Raw genomic sequence first — 22,428 nt, 5'->3', positions numbered from 1 at the left:
GGGGGGGAGTGAAGGCTGAAATAGAGGGGTTTGGAAGACCTTTCTCTTAACTGCGCAAACTGGGAACAAACTGGGAATGGCGTGGGCGCGCACGCTTTTTAAAATCAACCGATTTACACTGTTGAAGTGGGATTTGCACACCCGTGCTTGAGCCCACTTATAATTTGGTGCACGCGGCCAGGCTATTTTATAACATGTGCGCATATGCGTGTGCATATTGTAAACTGGCCATTTCCCTGGACGCGGGCCTATGTATGAGTGCAAAGGTAAGCACATGCGCCAATTTGAAAGTTACCATCCCTCTAATTCTTTCTCCCTACTCTGTTTTAGGAAAATTCTCTGTTGTGCTAGAGAACCTCTAGGCTCTCTGCAAATGCAGTGAGCACACACCCTTTTCCCTACCCATTTTAAAAATATCTATTTTATACTAAAAAATGAATTAGCATTTTGTACATAGAGATTTATGCACGCAAGTTGGTGTATTTCTGGTTCAAGCCTCGAAATGTCCGTATACCACTGATGCCCCACCCAGTCCATGCCCACACCCCGCCCCGTATCTGGACGGCTTTTAAAATCCACTTGGCATGCGAGCTCGACATATTTGCACAGTCCCCCTAATTTTGGCACACATTCGTTTTTTAAAATTCACCTTTATGTAAGATTATTATTTATTTATTTGCTTACACTTTAAATCTGATGCGATTCAGATCGAAACAGTTAGACAAACTCGTGACCTGGGCATTATTGTTGATAGTGAATTCAATATGAAAACAAAAATTAAGTGAAAAATTAGAGGGTTATTATAAATTTCTTACATTACATTGTCTGAAGCCCTTACTGGGTTACGATTATTTTCGCATTGTTCTTCAGACCTTGATTTTTCCTACCCTTGGTTACTGCAACACCCTTTTTCTTGGATTACCTGCAAATTCCTTAAGAGCATTACAACTACTACAAAGCACAACTGCCAGAATTTTATGCAGTGTGAAAAAGTTTGATCATAAAACACCCACCCCTATTGCCCTGCATTGGCTTCCGATTAAGTACAGAATTGACTATAAAGTATTATGCTTATTGAATAAATCACTTAACAATGATAAAATAGAATGGTTGAATGCCTCCCTATATTTGCATATCCCTGAATGGAACCTGAGATTATCTAATAAAGGACTATTAATGGTGCCATTTGTCAGGACTGCACACTTATCCGAAGTGAGAGAAAAAGCAATTTCAATTGCAGGTCCAAAATTGTGGATTTCACTCTTTATTGAGCTGAGACTATAAAAGGTTTGTGTAATTTTTATGAACTTAAAAACATGACTGTTCAAGCAAGGTTGAGTGTTCATTTGGAATAAGGCACACTGCTGAAATGTATGCAGAAATACTGGCGAAACATTTTTGTTACTGGTTTATTTTATTATTCTATCTTTTATTATTTTATTACTTTTATATTATTTTATTATCTCATTATCTTATATTTATTTCAACATTGACTATGTAATTGTATCTGTTTTATGTTTTCATTTATGATATAATTGTACACTGTTATGATTGAATACAGATTGATGGTATAGAAATGCTATAAACAAACAAATAACTAAATATTTTACAACATGCATGTGTCAAGGAGATTACCAGTTTTACCAAATAGTCTACCAGTTCACCCAGTCCTTCTCTAGCTCATTGAGACCTTCCTGGTTCTTCAGCCTGAACTCCCCCCACTTTACCCAGACCTCCTACATGGCCAGTAGTGTACAATAAACACGCTTTATATCGCTTATGCCAGATTATTAGCAGTTGTAAAACTGCATGAGTAAGCCGGAAATCTACATGCGTGTCTTTTCAAATTGCAGCTTCTCGCGTATAAATGTAGGCTCCTCCCCAGAATGCCCCTGGACCTCCCCTATTTTATGCAGGTATACGCGCATGCGAAAGTGAAAACATCCGTGCATTTTTTACTTTTATAAAGTACGGAAGACCTGAACAGAGGGCACTTACGCGCGGATCTGCTGTTTTTTTTTACACTTCTATCATTTTGAAAATTCACCCTATATTTTTTATTTGAGAAAGAAGGAGCACAAATCAACAGCCTGCATATGCCCCCTGAAGAGCAGGTGTAACTTTGTGCAAATAGTTCTGTGCGTGTACTGAGCCAATTACTTGCAACTTTTTCAAAAGAAACTTATGAGCATATGCTGGGTTAGAAGCTTTGGGGTACAATCTGTACCTGAAAGGTCCGCATAGACTTTACCTTCAGAAATGGGCAAATGTTCGACAATTCCCCATCCTATATTCAGGTTAAAGGTATGCACGTGGGGGCCTCTCCATGAGTGGCTTTACCCACAGTATGGGTAGGGGTTCCTGGAGGTGGGGTCAGGGAGGAGGTATCTCCTTATGTGCCCATTTTTGAATTTACAAAACTACCTGCATAAATGAGAAGGGTGTAAATGTCTGCAGGTAACTTTCCAGGGATAATTTTCAAAAATGGAAAGGATGCACATACTTTCCATTGGGAAATGAGTGCAAAGTCCTTTGTTAAAAAGAACCCACAGACTTTGCACTTATACGGCTGCCCTTGAGGTTAACTTCCAGGAGGGACATTTTATAATTGTGCTTGTTGGAATAAATTCCGTGCAGGCCATTTTGGCGCTGACTTTATCCCCCATTTTTCAAAGTGAGCTTATGCATATAGGTTGGCCTTGAAAATACAAAGGTAATTAGACTGGTATGCATACAGAATAACTTACATAAAGGTGAATTTTAAAAGACCAATGTGTGCCACAATTAGGGGACGTGCGAATATGTCAGGCTCACGCGCGCCAAGTGGATTTTAAAAGCCGCCCGGCTCCGTGGATAAATGTTGCTGTGTGGACATCTCAGAATTTGTCAAAAAGGGGAAGGGGTATGGGCATGGTCCGGGCAGGGCATAGGTGGTGTATGGACATTTCGAGGCTGGAACCAGACATTTTAGCCTAAATATTATGGGCTAGATTTTATAAATTTGCGCACACGCGTACTTTTGTTTGCGCACCAGGCGCGAACAAGAGTAGGAAGGATTTCAATAGATACGTGCGTATCCATTAAAATCTGGGGTCGGCGCGCGCAAGGCTGCCCAAAATCGGCAGCCTGCGCGTGCCGAGCCGCGCAGTCTGCCTCCTTGGAGGGAACCTCCAAGGCCGCTCCGAAATCAGAGCGGCCTCAGAGGGAACTTTCTTTTGGCCTCCCTCCACCTTCCCCTCCCTTCTCCTACCTAACCCACCCTCCCTCCCGGCCCTATCTATAACCTCCCCCCTACCTTTGTTGAATAAGTTACGCCTACTCGAGGCAGGCGTAACTTTGCGTGCGCCGGGCAGGCTGCCATGCGCCATGTTCCGGTCCGGGGGATGGTCCGGAGGCCGCGGCACACTCCCGGAATGCCCCCCGATGACGCGCTGGTCGCGACACGCCCCCGACACGCTACCCCCCCAGGAAAGCCATGGGACATATGCGCATCCCGGGGCTTTGCGTGTGCCGGAAGCCTATGCAAGATAGGCTCGGCGTGCGCAGGGGGGGTTTGGGGTAGGTTTTCGGGGGTTACGCGCGTAAACCTCTGAAAATCTACCCCTATGTGATCTGACACACACCAAGGCCCCCTGCCGATTAACTTTACTTCTACTATGGATGGCATGTAAGTCAAAAATATAAATAAGGAGTATTTTCGGAGGGGTTTAGATGGTCTGGGGTAACTGGGGAGTGAATAGCCTATCAAACCGGGGAGGGAGGGGGGTTAGAAGACCCATCTGTTAACTGGGTGAACTAGGAATGAACTGGTAAAACTGACAAATGTGTTGGTTCGCGTCCCTTTTAAGATGTCCTCACTTATGCGATAGAAGTTGGATTTGCGTGTACAGGCATGCATCCACTTAAGATTTACTGCACATGTGTGCTTAGCCAGGGTATTTTATAACATGCATGCATATACATGTGTATGTTATAAAATAGCACGTCCCTGGGTGCGAGCTGAAGAATATGTACACATGTGTGCCCATGTACCAGTTCAAAAGTTACTTTCAAAGAGACTAACTATAGACCAGTGAGCCTAACTTCAGTGCCGGGAAAAATAGTGGAAACTATTCTAAAGATCAAACTCACAGAGCAAATAGAAAGACACAGTTTAATATAATGTAATCAACATGGATTTACCCAAGGGAAGTCTTGCCTCACAAATCAGCTTCATGTTTTTGAAGGGGTTAATAAACATGTCGATAAAGGTGAACCGGTAGATGTAGTGTATTTGAATTTTCAGAAGGCATTTGACAAAGTCCCACATGAGAGGCTTCTAAGAAAACTAAAATGTCATGGGAGAGGAGGCGATGTCCTTTCCTGGATTACAACCTGCTTAAAAGACAGGAAACAGAGAGAAGGATTAAATGGTCGGTTTTCTCAGTAGATAAGAGTAAACCATGGAGTGCCTCAGGGATCTGTACTTGGACTGGTGCTTTTCAATATGGCCTAGATTTTAAGGCCTCTGGGGCAGATTTTTAATATTACTCGCGTGGGGTACATTTGTGCGCACTACCCGGCACGCACAAATGTACACCCAATTTTATAACATGTGCGCGCTACTGCGCGCATGTTATAAAATCCGGGGTCGGCGCGTGCAAGGGGGTGCACACTTGTGCACCTTGCACACACTGAGCCCTAGGGGAGGCCCGATAGCTTTCCCCGTTCCCTCCAAGGCCGCTCTGAAATCGGAGCGGCCTTGGTGGGAACTTTTTTTTTTGTCCCCCCCACCTTTCCCTCCCTTCCCCTATCTAACCCATCCCCCAGCCCTACCTAAATCCCCCCACCTTATTTCATTGAGTTACGCCTGCCTCTGGCAAGCATAACTTGCGCGCGCCGGCTCGCCATCCCCTGGCACAGGCCACTGTGCAGGAGGATTCTGGCCCGCTCCCGAACCGCTGCCATGCCCCCGGCCCGCCCTTTTCTTAAAGCCCCGGGAGGCTTGTGCGCGCCGCCGAGCCTATACAAAATAGGCTCGGCGCATACAGGGGTAGGTTTTCAGGGGTTACGTGCGTATCTTACATGCGTGACCCTTTGAAATTCTACCCCTGTGTGCGCAAGTTATAAAATCGGGGGTTGGCATTTGCAAGGGGGTGCACACTAGTGCACCTTGCACGCGCCGAAGCCCGTGGGCTTCCCCCGTTCCCTCCCCCTTAACTTAACCTTCCCACCCCTTCCCCTAACCTTTCCCCCCAGTAGCCCTACTCTAATCCCCCAAAAATTCTTATCAAACCTTTTGTGCCTGCCTGGAGACAGGCGCAGGTTGCGCGCGCTGGCAACCTATCAGCATGCGATCCTCCAACACAGCGGCAAATGGCCGTTGAGTCAGAGGCCTGTGGCCCCGCCCCACCCCACTCATGTCCCGCCCCCAGACTGCCCCTTTCTGCAAGAACCGCGTCTTAGAAGCTCCTTGGGGCTTTACGCGTGTCGCCGGGCCTTTATAAAATAGGCCCAGCGCTCGTAAGGTGATTTACGCGCGTAGAGCTTATAAAATCCAGCCCTATATTTATAAATGATCTGGAAAGGAATATGAATAGTGAGGTAATCAAATTTGCAGATGATACAAAATTATTCAGAGTAGTTAAATCACAAGCAAATTGTGATAAGTTGCAGGAGGACCTTGCGAGACTGGAAGATTGAGCATCCAAATGGCAGATAAAATTTATTGTGGACAAGTGCAAGATGATGCATATAGTGAAAAATAACCCATGCTGTGGTTACACAATGTTAGGTTCCATATTAGGAGCTACCACCCAGGAAAAATATCTAAGCATCATAGTGGATAACACATTGAAATCGTCGGCTCAGTGTGCTGCACCAGACAAAAAAGCAAACAATGTTAGGAATTATTAGGAAGGGAATGCTGAATAAAACGGAAAATATCATAATGCCTCTTTATCACTCCATGATGAAACCACATCTTGAGTACTGTGTACAGTTCTGGTTACTGCATCTCAAAAAAGATATAGTTCACTGGACAAGATACAGAGAAGGGTAACAAAAATGATAAAGGGGATGGAATGGCTCCCCTATGAGGAAAGGCTAAAGAGATTAGGGCTGTTCACCTTGGCGAAGAGGCTATCGGCGCCATTTTGAATACTGGCAGCCAACGGTCCGAGTGCAGGAGGTTGCTCCCGGACCCCCGCTGGACTTTTGGCAAGTCTTGTGGGGGACAGGAGGGTCCCCCAAGACTTGCCAAAAGCCCCTGGTGGTCCAGCGGGGGTCCGGGAGCAATCTCCTGCACTGAGGCCATCGGCTGCCAGTAATGGCGCCGATAGCCTTTGTCCTTACTATGTCACAGGGGATACCGGTGCCATTGGTCAGCCCGTCACATGGTAGGAGCACAAGATGGCGCCGGCCATCCAGTGCTTCTACCATGTGACAGGATCCGGCCAATGGCACAGATACCCTGTCACATGGTAAGGGCAAAGGGCCATCGGCGCCATTTTGATTAGTGGCAGCCGACGGCCTGGGAGCCGGAGAATGACCCGGAGCGGGAGGTCGTGGGAGATCGCTCCCGGGACCCCCACTGGACCACCAGGTACCTGTAAAAAGGTTTTGGGGGGGTCGGGAGGGTGGGGGAAGCTAAAGGGTCACTTTTAAAGGGTCGGGGTGGGTTTAGGGGTTATTTTTGTGTGCCATTTTTCCCGCCCTCCCCCAAAATGATAAGGGAACCCCCACGATCAATATCTTGGGGTTTTCCTATTGTTTTGGGGAGCCCCCGATTTCTGACGATTTTGAAAATATCGACAATATTTTCAATCGTCCGAAGCCCAATTCACATCCCTAGCTAAAAACATGGCTTTTTAAGCAAGCATTTTGTAATGAACAGGAATGATAAAGCATCTAGCCTTTATGTGAGAATTCTGCTTTTTTAGAAAGTTAAGTTTTAATATTATTTTTATGTTTTATTTTATAGATGACTTAGATTTTAAGTATAAGTATGATATAAGATATTAGTCTTGTTTTTTAAATTTTACCTTGTACTAGATGTTTTAGAATGGCACAGTTAATTTTTTATATTGTAATTATTGGGTGCCTTATTGTTAACCGTTGTGATGGTCCTTACTTATACGACGGTCTATCAAAGCTTAAAAATAAATTAAATAAATAAATGAATAAACCTAAAATTGCACATCCATATGTGCACGCCGTGTGCGTATTTTTTTAAATCTAGCCCTTCATGTGTAAGTGTTGGCCCTGGAAGACCCCTGGCGTAAGTGGAATGCCCTGGCACACCCCTGGCCCACCCCTTTTTTATATGAGAAATTTATTCGGGCACCATTACTTGCATGCATATGTTTGAGGTTTATAAAATAGCAATTTTGTGAATATGTGCTATTTGCGTGCACATTCACTAATTTGTTTGTGCGCAACTCTCTGAAAATTCACCGAATATTTCACCTTACACCTGCTTTTCACAGGGCATAACTTGTGTCGGTTAATTTTATGCTCATACTATTCAAATTAAAAAAGTATTCACCTAAGCTCCAACTCTGCTGCTCGAAATGATCTCTCCCCAGTGAGCATTAGAGTACATGCAAATCAGGATTGCGTTCATAGTTTTACGCATTCTGAGCTCTTTATAAAGCCATATATGTGCATAAATGGCTTTGAAAATCTGACCCTAAGAGGGCAAATGGCTATTTTCCTAGGTTAAAGGGCTTTTTTGAAAATTGCCCATTCTTCTCATTGCTCTACAACTTGCATTCTCTTACCCACATTTTCTGGCTGTTCTCCCAGCACCAGGGATAGGGTGGGGAATTCAACAGCAGGCATAGTTTTGCGTTTTCAAAGCTACATGCGGTATTTTGGCAGGAAAAAGTACTCCCAGAGAAAGCAGCTGCACATCTTCATAGGTGCTTTATCCATAGGCAGTTTTCAGGGGAGAAAGAATGCGTTCATGTTCCCTTTGAGAACCGGTGCAAATTCCATGGGGAAAAGTGTTTGAGAACATTGCAAATACCTGCAGACATTTGAAAAGCATCCACTAAGAGATGCAGCATCAGCTATTTATCATTTTTGCCATGCAAGCTATGTGTTAAATGACAAAGTTAAAAAAAAAAGGTTATGACAGGCAGACTTGGGTTTTCTGAAAGATCCTGAAGTGCTACAAAGATAGAAGGTGAGAGTTCAGCATTCAAGAGAAAGGACGCCCGCTAAGTTTCTAAGACGCTGTTGTCTGGGTGTTTAAATAGCTGGAAAGTGTCGTGTGCTTCAGGTTCAAAAACTGCATTTCGTATTCATTAGTCTCATCTCGGAAAAGCCAATGGAGTTTCTTCCCTTTCTAAAAGAGCAGGTGATGGATGGCTACCTTGAATCTGGTTGAAGCGATCTATGTTGACTTTATTGACTTTCTAGGAAGAGCGATTAATGTGACCCATCGGTGTCTGCAGGGGGAAACCTGTTCTGATAACGTTTGGACTGTCTGAGAGAGGAAATATGAGCTCTGTCTGATGGAAGACAAAGTTTTCCTGTCCTCGTAGCAAACAGTGCAGCACACATACTGCATGCGAAGGGCAAGCTGGGCAGAGTTCAATGTGCCAAAAAAAAAACGAAAGACGAAAAGACAGTCTGCTGGAACTTTTAGAAAAAAACGACGTCAAAAACGTGCTCTGCATTTTGAGAAAGCGAAAGAGCCTCTCTCGTGATAGGGGTTATGTTTTTTCTTGCAGTCAGACCCTGAATTTAAGTATTGGCATGTCTTTAAATCATCCGATTTACTGCTGTGCCTGTTCTGCTTGGACACAAAGGCCTGAATGCGTACGGTATTCTGTATAGTAAAAGTACCCTCCAGACTTCAGCCTAAACTATGAATATTATCTTCATTCCTTTCCATGCTCATTTAGTCACTGTCTAGAGCTGACCTTGAAGGAGCAGCAGAGATTTGATAGTGAGTCAGAAGAAATTCACTTTATCAGTATGGGGAAGGCAGAAAGAAAGAAGCAATTAGAATTTCTATTTGAGGCAGAGACTTCTTTGCTTTGCATTACTTATTAAACACAAAAATTATTTTTTCGCCAAGTTTATTTTTAGCTTTAACATGCATGAATTCAGCTGGACTCAAAAGCGTTCAGTATTAATTGCATAAATAAATTATGTTCTATCTTTGAATTGGCTTAAAGTTGGGGAATTCCTTTCAGAAAATTTATAGGAGACACTTTTATGTCCCAGTACTTATCAAGGTTTGCCTTGTAATATCTGTATATCTTTTCCAGGGGAGCAATTACCTTCAAGTCTCTGCATGCTCACCAAATTTCTTTGAAATGAGGTCACTGGCTTTTATTTGCCTGCATTATTGGTGGCTTCCTGGTTATAGCTGCTTCATTTGATAATTAAAATAAAAAACATTTGTATACATTTTCAGCTGTTGCCCAGTGATGGTATAATAAAGGATAAAAATACACAATTTCTTTAAAAAAAACCATTTTTTTAGAAAAATATGCCTCTGCAGGTTTACTGAAAACAAAATTTAATTTGAACACAGCAGAATTCATTCTTCAAAATGTTGTTGCCTACCAGAATATTGCTATTAGGAAAATGGATTGACATGGCAACAGGAGCATGAATCATCTACCTACAGTACCTGACTGTAATCCACTTTGAAGTGGCTGAGAGGCAGAATATATATCAAATAAATGAAATATACAAATACAAATAAAATCTAAATATGTATATCATATTTAAGCTCAGTATGAAAATTTTCCAGACGATTCGATGTTTCATTTTGGTTGAAACAAACCAAACCATTCCTACTCAAGTATTACAAACTAGAGATGTGTATCGTGTGATCGATCGTCTTAACGATCGATTTCGGCTGGGGGGGGGAGGGAATCGAATCGTCGCGGTTTTGTTTCTGTAAATATCGTGTAAATCGTAAATCGGGGAGGGCGGGGAAACCGGCACACTAAAACATCCCTAAAACCCACCCCGACCCTTTAAAATAAATCCCCCACCCTCCCGAACCCCCCCCCCCAAATGTCTTAAATTACCTGGGGTCCAGTGGGGGGGTCCCGTTGTGATCTTCCACTCTCGGGCCACGGGTGTGTTGATAGAAAAATGGCGCCGGTGCTACCTTTGCCCTGTCATATGACAGGGCAAAGGTAGCGCCGGCGCCATTTTGGTTCCTATTCCCCGACGTCACGAGCGTAGGAGATCGCTCCCGGACCCCTGCTGGACCCCCAGGGACTTTTGGCCAGCTTGGGGGGGCCTCCTGACCCCCACAAGACTTGCCAAAAGTCCAGCAGGGGTCTGGGAACGACCTCCTGCACTCGAATCGTGTTGCCGTACGGCCGGTGCCATTTTGCCGTACGGCTCCTGGTTATTCCATCTTCCACAAACATCAGCTTGGAGCATTCTTGCCTTTCTTCTTTAGTTTAACACCTTTATTCTGAAATAAAATTCTGTTAGAGTTCCAACTGGAGGAAAACTTCCTAAAATTTTGAAAAAGGTTTAACAACACGGTTAATTAAGCAGGCTTATAATTACTGAGAGCTTGCAAATTATTCCTTTAAATTGATCTTGATATATGATCTTATTATTATATATATTTGAATTTGTTGGTTTTATTGCTATCATGTTATGTTTTATTGTTATAATGCTTCTGCGATATTGTAGACTATTTTGCATTTTTAAATGCACACCACTTTAATGTAATTACAAACTGTGGTATATTATTAAATAATACTTTTTCAATTACAAATTGGCTCATTTCATCATGCTTTTTCATATTTGGATCATTGAAATGTTTATCCCTAATACTAACATCAGTAGTTAGTGAACCAAGCACATATAAGTTGGAAAGCATTATCTAGGAGCGAAATTTATTAATTGTTTCAGCGCTAGCTACAAGTCTTGTGATGCAGTTACACAATAACACTCACAACAAAAGAAAAAACCTGCCTTCAGTAAAACCCTTGCATACACACAGTACAGCTATCTCGTATCATTATATGGACGTCTTCTCAGGAAGACCAACAGATGTTTCTATATCCCCCTGAGAGCCTGTGATGCAGAGTCCCTGTTTCTTGTGTTTATTTTATTTTTTATTTGCAGTACTTTCATCCTACATAATTTGTGGTTCTTGTTGGGTTACCGTAAGTACAGTCACACTAAATCCATACACAAAAACTGGACTAGAATCTATAAAATTAAAACTAACTTACCCACCTCACCTATTCTGTCTCAGACAGGGCTAACAGAATTAAAAAAAAACATGCTTGACTACTTCCTACCCCCAAATGCATGCTCAGAGAAAAATGCCTTTACTTTTTTTCCTGAAAGTTATGGACCTAATGCCATTTAACAAACTGTTCCAAATTAATGGCCCCGCAACACTAACCATCCTCGCTCTGGTTTCGGGTAACTGCATTTGTTTAATTGAATGCACCTTTAACAGGTTGCGGCTCCCTGACCTTAGCATTCTCCCTGGTTTATAGATAATAAAAGATGAGCTGACTGGTGCTGAAATATTGTGACTTAAAGCGTGATGAATCAAAGTCTCCAGGAGACAGGCAGCCCATCCAGAGGCCTCAGCACTGGGGTAATATGATCATGTGGTCTTGTTCAGGTTATCTTCCTAATGGCTGAACCTTAACATTACTGCAGGCAAAGCAACATAAAGACCCGCATAGTTGTTTTTTTGTTCTAAACCAATGATAGTGATGGACTAATAAGATGACCCAAGTCCATGCCTTACACAAGTGACCTTTATAAAAAGGTGTGAAGCAATTAAGGAGCTTTACATCATCTCTGCATTGCTAAATATCATCTAGTGAAAATGAGATACATGTTCAGTTTGTTCAGTGTCCAAGCTGCTTTTATTTTTTTGGATAGAATCCTTTTGTTAACACTTTTAACTTGTTGCCTAGGGGAAATTGTTGGCTGATTAGCTTAAGCCACTGCTTTAAAATCACTGCTTTTAATATTTCAAAAAGAATTGCTAGCTTATTAAAATCAAAGCAATGCTCAATCTGTTAGATGAATCTGTAGAAATTCATGTTGCAACCACACCATGGGTCTGATTTTAAGAGGTATGCTCGGGCGTACATTTGTGCACGCACAAATGTACGCCCAATTTTATAACATGTGCGCGCAAGGGGGTGCACAATTGTGCAACTTGCACGCGCCGAGCTGCGCAGCCTTCCTCAAAGGGAACTTTCCTTCCACCTCCCCCACCTTCCCCTCCCTTCCTCTACCTAACCCGCCCCCAGCCCTACCTAAACCCCCTCCCCTTACCTTTATCCTATAAGTTGTGCCTGCCTCCAGGCAGGCGTAGGTTCCGAGCGCTGGCTGATGTCTGGCCCGCGATCCCGGGCACAGAAGCAAATGGCCCCTGTGCCTGGAGGCTCTGTTCCCACCCCCCGACAGCCCCACCCTGCCCACGCCCCACCCCTTTTTTCAAGCCCCGGGACAAATGTGCGTCCCGGGGCTTATGCGCGTCACCGGGCCTATGCAAAATAGGCTTGGCGTGCAGGTGCAGGTTTTCGCAGTTACGCACGTAATATATGGGCGTAACCCTTTTAAAATCCGCCCCCATATGTGTAATGCTCAATTATACAATCTAATCATCCCGTCCCAAAAAAGATATTTCAGAAGTAGAAAAGGTATAGAGAAGGGCAACACAAATGATAAAGGTTTGAAAGATTAGGTCTGTTTAGTTTGGAAAAGAGATGACTGACAGGGAATATGACAGAGGTTTATGAGTGGAACAGTAAATAGGGAATTATTGCTTTCTGTTTTATAGACAACTCTATGAAACTAATTGGTAGCAAATTACAAATATTAAGAACATTTTCTTTTTCAGCCAATGCGCAATTAAGGGTTGGAATCTGCAAAAGTCATGACTACTGGTTAGGGAAATAGGCTTGGAAATAAGGAAACCTCAGTTCAAATCCCTCTTCTCTCACTAACACTCTCTGTGACCTTGGTCTCAGTTACCCATGAAGATTATAAACTCTTTAGGGGCATGGACTTAATGTACCTGAATATTTTTCACTATTGTGCAATGCTGCGTACATGCAGTAGCACTACAAAAATTGTGTCTGTTTATATTATTGATTTATTGCCAGAGGATGAACTCAAGGCCGGTAGTAGGTTTAGAAAAGGTATGGACATGTTTCTAAAGGACAGGTTGGTGAAGAACTATTATCCAGTTAGGTTTTAAAACTGCAATTTCCTCTTGCTATGTGCTTGGAGTGAAAAACAGGAAAAGGATCTACCCAATAGGATCTGTTGGGTACTCCTTCTAAGCATGTCAGATTGACCAGTGTTGGAGATTGGATGGTGGACATAATGGACCGTTGGTCTTAACCAGTATTATATTTCTTACATTCTTAAGCCATGGGGACATAGGAGGATGAATATGAGGCAGCCACTAATTTTTGCAACTGTTTAGTTGATTATGAAACTTGATGGGGAGGAATTGGGGCTTGGTTATTGCATTAAAATTGTGTATTCATATGCTCATCTATTCAGGATTGTAGAAAACCTAATTTGATTTAGGTACACTTAAACCTTTAGGGTTAGCAACTGGGATATATCCTTAACTGGGTGGACAGAAATGGCAGGGCAGACCAGATGTGTCAACTGGTCTTTTTTGCCATCATCTACTATGTTATTATGTTAGTGTCTAATTTATCAAAAAGTATTGCAATAAAAAAAAAAAATTGCCCACTTCATAAAACGGTTCCATAACAGAAGCTATTAGCTTAACGTTTGATCTGTTTATACCAATTCTCTTCTTGCAACTTTCCATCAACACAGATCATGCTGCTGACGGACCCTGAGATTGAGAGCAGTCTGCTGATCAGCTCAGATGAAGGGGCCACCTATCAAAAGTACCGGCTGAACTTTTACATACACAGTCTACTCTTTCATTCCAAGCAAGAGGACTGGATTCTTGCTTACAGTCTTGACCAAAAGGTAAGCTACTCTCCACTGATTTCCTGGCAAGCGATATTAAACTTAAGTGGACTATAATGGCCTCTGCAGAGTTGAATTTTACCCCACTTTCTAATCATTATATTTGTGGTTGTGGCACTTTAACGAGGCAGAGTTAGGTCAGGCGGTGCTGAAATTTATAATAAATAGGGCGTAGAATGTTGGGTAGATTCAGCTCACAGAGTGTGACTGAGTAATAAAAATCCAGATAGCTGTTAAGTGGGATAGAAAAAGAAGGAACCTGAAACTGTCCTGAACTGAGGACTTCTGTTTGCACCAATCTCCTAAGAGAACCCAGAGCTGCATTAACTTGACCGGTACCATGGTCTTCCAACCAGACTGCCCAGGCAGCACTTCATTCCAAACTTTTCTCTGGCACAGCCTTCACCTCTCCTGCTGGAGAACTGAGAGTGACATCAAGAATAAAAGCAACTAGTTGGGCGCCACAGAGTTAAAACCACCCTCCCACCTCAGAGGTCAATGGCTGAGTGAGATCTCGCCAGGAGAGAAAGAGAGTCCATCCCGTGGCTTTCTGCTGCTAGTGAATCTCCATTGCTAACCACCCAGATATCAAAGCAGTCCCTTTGTCTGGATGCTGGCAAACAAATATCCAAGGAAGGGTAAGCTCAGGGGGTTATCCATTTTTTTTTTCTGTGTAACAACTTGTCAGCTTCCTGACTATGCGGCCGATGCAAAACAGTGCGCTCAGCCGAGTGCATCCACATTCCCTTATGCCATAAGGGGGTTAGCGCATCCAAAACTTGCAACCAACCCTCCGCAAAACTATTAGCGCTCATCACATGGAAATGCATGTTGATAAGGCTATTAGTTATTCTCCCCAGATCTAAAAAAAAAAAAAGTGTGCCTGACCGGCACATTTTTACACTCAGAAATTAATGCCTGCCTAGAGCAGACACAGCTGAGGGGGGAGATGATAGAAATGTTTAAAATCATGAGAGGTCTAGAATGGGTAAATGTGAATCGGTTCTTTACTCTTTCGGATAGTAGAAAGACTAGGGCGCACTCCATGAAGTTAGCATGTGGCACATTTAAAACTAATCGGAGAAAGTTCTTTTTCACTCAACGCACAATTAAACTCTGGAATTTTTTGCCAGAGGATGTGGTTAGTGCAGTTAGTATAGCTGTGTTTAAAAAAGGATTGGCTAAGTTCTTGGAGGAGACGTCCATTACCTGCTATTAATTAAGTTGACTTGGAAAATAGCCACTGCTATTACTAGCAACAGTAACATGGAATAGACTTAGTTTTTGGGTACTTACCAGGTTCTTGTGGCCTGGTTTGGTCTCTGTTGGAAACAGGATGCTGGGCTTGATGGACCCTTGGTCTGACCCAGTATGGCATGTTCTTATGTCCCTTCTTTTCAAGTGACATGGATAAAGTTTCTGTCATCATTCTAGACCGGCGTCAGTCTCCCCAGCCTAGGCCAGTGGTGGCAGAAATAACGTCTCTTCCTGGCCTGGGAACAGCAGTACATTCTTAATGATTAAATGCTTAGCCTTCTATCATTTTAGTAGATAACCAATTAATAAAGGCGGAAATAACCTTCCTCAACCCCAATTCGTAAAAATATAAATAATAATCAAACTTTTACCTTCAGAAAAAAGAAGTACTTTCAGAATCAATCAAAAATAAGCTGCTGGAATCAAATCAAGCTAATGCCTCCTCAGCAATTGATTCCTGGGACCACATTGTCAATGACATAGCTGAAAAGTCCAATCCAGACAAAAACTATTAAAAAAAAGAAAGGAATACCTCTAAATAAAAGAAGCCGTGGTGCAGTGCTGACTTAAGATACACCAAACAGGCCCTTAGAAAATTTGAGAAACAATGCAGAAATGCCGGTCATCTGAATCCCTAGGAATATAAGGATCTCTCCTAACAAAATACTGTGCATTAATCAATAAAGCAAAAAAAGATTACTATGCTAAGCAGATTCATGGGGTAATATAGAACTCTAAATTGCTCTTTCAAGTTGTTAAACACTTAAGGGCATATTTTAATAGCCCTACGCGCGAAAATTCCAGCGTTTACGCGGGTGGCCGGGCCTTGCGTGCACCGGGCGAATTTTCGAGGAGGCCCGGCCACGCGCGCAAACGCCAGTACGCAAATAAGTGCCAGGGCTCTTCAAAGGGGCCGGCGTGTTCTGGGTGGGGCGGGGGGGGGGGGGGTGGGCCGGGACAGCACCATTCATCGCTGTCCCGAAGACCCGGCTGCTGGTGCACGCAGCTTACATCAGCTCGGGAGCAGAAGTAGGTTGTGAAATGAAGAAAAAGATAGGGTTTAGGAAGTGGGGAGAAGAGGGGAAGGGGAAGGGAGGTTAGGTAGGGGGGGAAGGGAACCGGGCAAGGCTGGAATGCGTCGCCATGCGGAAATTGCAGAGGTCCCCCTCACTTGCGTGCACTGCCCGCACATACGGGCACGGATTATATGTGCGTGCGACCCATGTATTTTACAACATGCGCGCTGGTGGGTGCATGTTATAAAATCAGCACGTCCATGTATGCGTGACTAAAATCTGCCCCTTAATCAAGGACCCGTCATCCTCCATCTCGAGAAACCATAACTGCTTGTAATGAAAATGCCACTTCTTTTTTTTAGATAAAATCATAGGTTGAAAATGCAGTTCCCCACCGCTCACCAACAGAAGCACCTGAAGAAACACATGGTCTGGCTAAATGGACCACATTAGACAGAGTAACTAATCTGATATTTAAAAAGGGCTCCAAGGGTATTCAGGAAACTATAGACCGGTGAGCCTGACTTCAGTGCCGGGAAAAATCATGGAATCTGTTATAAAGAATAAAATCACAAAACATTTAGATAGACATGGTTTAATGGGACACAGCCAGCATGGATTTACCCAAGGGAAGTCTTGCCTCACAAATCTCCTACTTTTTTTTTAAGGGTTGAATAAACATGTGGACAATGGTGAACCAGTAGATGTGGTGTATTTGGATTTTCAGAAGGCGTTCGACAAAGTCCCTCATGAGAGGCTTTTAATTAGAGATGTGATTTCACCGAACCTTTTGGTTCAGCCTTCATTATCAGCCCGCCGCAGGAAATTTTGTTTCCCATGGTTCGGGTCAATTTTATTTCATCTACCCTCCTGAAACAAAGCCCGAAACCCGCCCCGAATTACAATTGGGGTTGTAAAAAAAAACCAAAAAAAAATCCAAACCCACTCCAACCCTTCAAATTTAATTAATTACACCCCCCCACCCTTCTGACCCCCCAAGACTTGCCCGACCGACCCCCCCCCCCACCCCCAAGACTTACTGAAAGTCCCTGGTGGTCCTGCAGGTGTCCCAGGAGCGATCTCCCGCTGTTGGCTGCCAGTAATCAAAATGGCATCGATGGCCCTTTGCCCTTACCGTGTGACAGGGGCTATCGATGCCATTGGCAGACCTCTGTCACATGGTAGGAGCAATGAACGGCTGGTGCCATCTTAAAAAATGGCGCGGGCCATCCATTGCTCCTGCCATGTGACAGGGGCTCACCAATGGCACCGATAGCCTGTCACATGGTAAGGGCAAAGGGCCATTGGCGCTTTTTTGATTAGTGGCAGCTGACGGCCCGAGAGGGGAAACGAATGCATATCCCTACTTTTAATAAAACTAAAAAGTCATGGGATATGAGTCGATGTCCTTTTGTGGATTGCAAGATGGTTAAAAGACAGGAAACAGAGAATAGGATTAAATGGCAAAGTTAAGCTCTGGAATGCATTACCAAAGGATTTGGTTACAGAAGTTAGTGTAGCTGGGTTTAAAAAAAGGTTTGGATAAGTTCCTAGAGTAAAAATCCGTAAACTGCTGCTAATTAATAAGCCATAGTAGCTTGAGATTTATTTAATGTTTGGGTACTTGCCAGGTTCTTATGGCCTGGATTGGCCACTGTTGGAAAGAGGATGCTGGGCTTGATGGACACTTAGTCTGACCCAGTATGGCCTGTCTTATGTTCTTATGTTTTTAGAAAGCAAGAGATTAGGGCACTGATTAATAGATGAGCCCCAGGAGAAGGATCATGCTGAGGCTGCCAGCACGGAGGAACAGGAAGTGCTTTCTCAAGGCACAGTAGTGTGCCCCAAAACACCGTTGAGAAGCACTGCCTCACTGTGGGGTAGATTTTAACAGGTGCGTGCGTCCATGTGAACACGCTACCCGGCGCGCACACATTTATGTGTCGATTTTACAACATGGACGCGTTGGCGTGCGCATGTTATAAAATCAGCGGGCTGCACACTGGATTTTTTTAGCCTGCATGTGCATGCGGCGTATGCAGGGACGGGGATAGTTTTGCAAAATGTGCACGGTGACGCATTGCAGCGTTCTCCAGTTCCCTACCCCCCTGCCCATACTACCTCCCTCTTCCCCTGTCCTCCCCGACCCCTTAAAACATCCTACCTTTTTTTTTCCTCTTTGTTTAAGAACTCACACCAGCTCCTGAGCTGGCATAAGTTGCACGTGCTGGCAACCTGCCGGCATGCGATCCCCTGGCACAGCGCCACATGGCTGCCTCCAGCTCCGCCCCGCTCCTTGGACCACCCCTCCCCGCCCCTGGACCGCCGCTTTTATGAGGCCCAGTCCTTGTGCGCATAACAGAGGTTACGTGCACATTTTAGAAGGGGCGGATTTACCCTTGGGGGGTGTTTTTAAAATTCACCCTTGTGTGTGCAAAATTTTCTCTGACACACCCACATTTATATACAGTGTATATGTGTGCAGCGTGCACTACTGATTGACTGCTTTTGTACACACGCCAAAAAAAAACAAAAACCTGTTAAAAAGAGAACCAAGAAGGCTGGCAAGGCTGTGCTCAAGGTGTGCGTCTTATTTATTTATTAATATATATCTATAATCCGCTTATAGTGATGAATCATACTAAGTGGATTACAGTTTACAACATAAAACAATAATATAAAATCCAACACATTCACTACCAGGACTCGTCCAGTTGTATATTTTAAAATATGTGTGAATATTATACCAGGGCAGGTAAAGTTCTCTTCAATCTGTCTGTAGATAACCTGGGAGCAATAGCACATTCACACTGCTCAGTGTGCTGTTTTAGAACAGACAGAGAGACAAAAAATTAGTCCTCACTGGCACTGCTTTTATCTCTAGTCCTATCCTGCTCCACTGAATGGACAGAAAGCAATGCCTTTGTCTCTCTGTCACAGCTAGAAAGAGAACTGTGACACTGCAGCAGTGAAGATTTGAAAAAGCCCTTTGCCAATGCCAAAGCCTTCTTTTTAAAAGATTTCCTTCCACTCTGGGATGGTAAATTTCAAAGGGGTACATGGGCACACATTGGCACATGCCCAGGGACACGGTTATTTAATATATGTACACACACACACACATATGTTATAAAATATGCTTGGGCACATATATGTGTGCATCCTATTTTTCAACTTGGCATGCACAGCTGTGCACATTCGAATATGAGCTGTGTAAGTAGTGGAATTATCTAACCAGTGCTTGTCCACATCATGACTAGTTTCACTAGTTCATCTGCCAGTTTGCCAATATAGAACTAGGTCCTCCAAACCACCCTGGTATAATAGCTTGCATTCCCCCCAGTTACCTCAGGCCCTTAAAACCCCTAAGGGATGGCTGGTTTGTTTGTTTTTAACTTATACCTCCTCCATAGTAGCAGTAATGTTTTGCAGTATTGGACCTGGGCACGTGCCCAGACGCATAAGTTCTTGCATGCATTTCACTTGGCTGCACCCTGGAATGCCTGTTCCCTGCTCACACAATGCCCCTTTCCATTCTGTGTGAGATATTCGTATATTGGGAGATGTGCACGCATCTAGGCAGCTTTTAAAATCAAGTTGGCATACACATGTTCTATGTGTGCTCACATCTCCTGTTTTTGGTGCGCACCCAGCTTTTAAATTTAACCTTTAATAGAGTTCCTGAAAGTACAACCTTTCTCTGCAAGGAATTTCTTTGTACATGTTCAGACCTTTCAGTAGGAAGATGTCAGCATCACTTGATCCTGATGACAGCTATAGCCTAGTTAAAAAAAAATGCTTCACTTTGATTGGTCTTCCATCCTATCTATTTCACTTAGTTTTTCACCTTGGTACTGCCTCAGCTGCTATGTCACACAGGCAAGGGTGGCTTGCTATAGTTAGTAGTTAGTCCCTGCAGCATTCTTTCTATAGCAATTTTAAATGGGCCATAGATTTGAATGGGAAATAAATGAAATACAAATTATTGTTTACATTTCTGGGCAACATCCATTTATTTTGAGGGTTCACAAATGAAACAAAAAATGGTCTTATTCAATGCATTTTACCCATTTGCTGCAAATGATTGCACATTCCTACTAACCATTCTGATTAGTCAAAAGGGATGGGTTGTCAGTAGAAGTTCAGCTGAATTTCCTCAGCTGCAGTTGTTATTGCTCTCACCAATAGAGAGTTTATGACTGGGTCTGATGTGACCTTTGGTGATTTCATCTTTATTTCTCTTGGTTATTTGTACACAATCAACCACTTCACAATAGGGCCGCAAAGTGTGATACAGCTGACAGCCTCTAGACTAGTATGGTCAATGCAGTTCAGAACTGAAATGCATTGGCATCTCTATATAAGAAAACCTCTATAGTGCCATTCCACAGTATGTCTGTTTTCAGCCGATGCTGTTTTTCACCTTGGTGAGAATTAAAATTAAGCCAATCCCAAAGACATTTGTTATTAGAATTATTCATTTTTTTATGTACAAGTGAAACCAGCAGGTCCCTCCTCAAAAGTGCATGTTACTTTGGAGCTAGCACTGATTGTTTTTCCACTTCTAATTATATTAAAGAACCTAATGAATAAGTTCCCACCATGCTTGGGCTGTCTGGCTTCATCTGAGTATGCAAGAGGAAGACACCATAGCAATACACAGACACTTTTGATATCTGACAAGTTTTCTCCTTGGTAAATCAAGCCAATATATAATTATTTTGTTAATTTTTCTGAAAATAAATGAAACCAAAGTAAAACCTCTGACAGCTACACTGCATCTTTGTCCATCTCATTTTGCAGCAAAATATGTTAACATGAAAGTTGCTTTGAATTAATAACATAGCTATTAAAAGTAGATTTATAATTGTGACATCTTTTTAAGTGTTCAACCCTCAGATATGCTTTCTCATTACAATTCCCTTGCAGAGTAACACATGAAGCTGGAAATAACATGGTGGTTTATTCTATAATGTTGAAATTATCTATTGATGTATATTCCATTTATGCAGCATAGGTCTATATTCAATTAAGATTTTTTTTTGATGGCACATAATTTGGAAAAGTCATTTTTGAATAGGTTCAGTATAGTTCATTCTTCATTTAACCTTCCCATTGATGAGCTGAAAATGTATTCCCATTCAGGTTAAAAAACATTTACTCAAGTATGTGTGAAACTAAATCAGGTGGAATATCATTAGCAGAAGAAGTAAATTAAGATTCTGTTGTAATTACAGCTAGACTAGAGGAACATCTATTTTTGAGCATTGTGCATTGTACAGTTCAGAGTCCCTTCCTACATTCAATCCAGATTTAAATGTCTAATGTCTGCTGGATGACTCCAGCTACCATGTATCTAGCAATAGGCGATTGTGATGATCTACTTCTACTATTAAACATTTCTATAGCGCTGCTGAATATATGCATCATTGTATATAAACACATGTAAGAGACAGTCCCTGCTGCATGGAGTTTACAATCTGGCACAGACATACCGGTTTTGGGGGCTTTGTTTACTTAGGAAATGGTTAACATGAAGAAGGCCATGGCTAGGGAGAACCAGCATTCAACATTGAAAAGATGGCTAAAAAGAGATGAGTTTTTAGAAGGATATGTACATGGAAAGAAAGGGAACATCCATACAGCTGTTCAGGAGGCTATTCCATGCAAGGTGGAAAGTTCAGAGTCAAGATTTGGCAATTGAGTAGATGGGTACAAACAAAAGTATCTTGCTCTTGCTTGATGGATGAAGTTTGGAAGGAAGGTAGGGATGCACATGGACATTTTCTTTTGATTCAGTTCATATTTTTCATTTTTGGATCATGATTTCTTTTCGGTTTGGGGAGTTTTTTGTTCTTAATTTGTAATTTTATTGAGCACATTCCAATAAGCACAAACAGTAGTACAATTGTATAAGTACCTCAAAGTCACTCACATAAGCTATAACATGCTCATATAGAAACAATATGCTCAATACAATTTTTTATATTTTCTCCACACTACCCCCCCCCCCCCCCCCGCCCAATCCCTCCTCCCTCCCTGACCAGGAGAATAGCACTAAAAGCTGACATGAGAACACTAAATCCTAATAGATACTCATCCCGTTGTAGAAAAAAAAATCTAAGGATAGTATCCGGAAGCTCTCAATCTTCACTTTCCTCAAACTTTAGCGGATAGCAACTCTAGTTGC

At 42.8% G+C, this 22,428-nt stretch overlaps 1 protein-coding gene across 1 annotated transcript in view; it reads left to right on the top strand.

Moving 5' to 3' along the window:
- The window catches only part of LOC115095960 (VPS10 domain-containing receptor SorCS1-like), a 1,120,107-nt gene that overhangs the window by 648,869 nt on the left and 448,810 nt on the right, over positions 1 to 22,428 (top strand). The window contains 1 exon segment of the mRNA XM_029610345.1: positions 13,807 to 13,965. Coding sequence (XP_029466205.1) covers positions 13,807 to 13,965 — 159 coding nt within the window.

The sequence above is a fragment of the Rhinatrema bivittatum genome, chromosome 7, assembly GCF_901001135.1.
Source record: "Rhinatrema bivittatum chromosome 7, aRhiBiv1.1, whole genome shotgun sequence".
Lineage (NCBI taxonomy): Eukaryota > Metazoa > Chordata > Amphibia > Gymnophiona > Rhinatrematidae > Rhinatrema > Rhinatrema bivittatum.
This window is presented reverse-complemented; position numbering and strand designations above follow the sequence as displayed.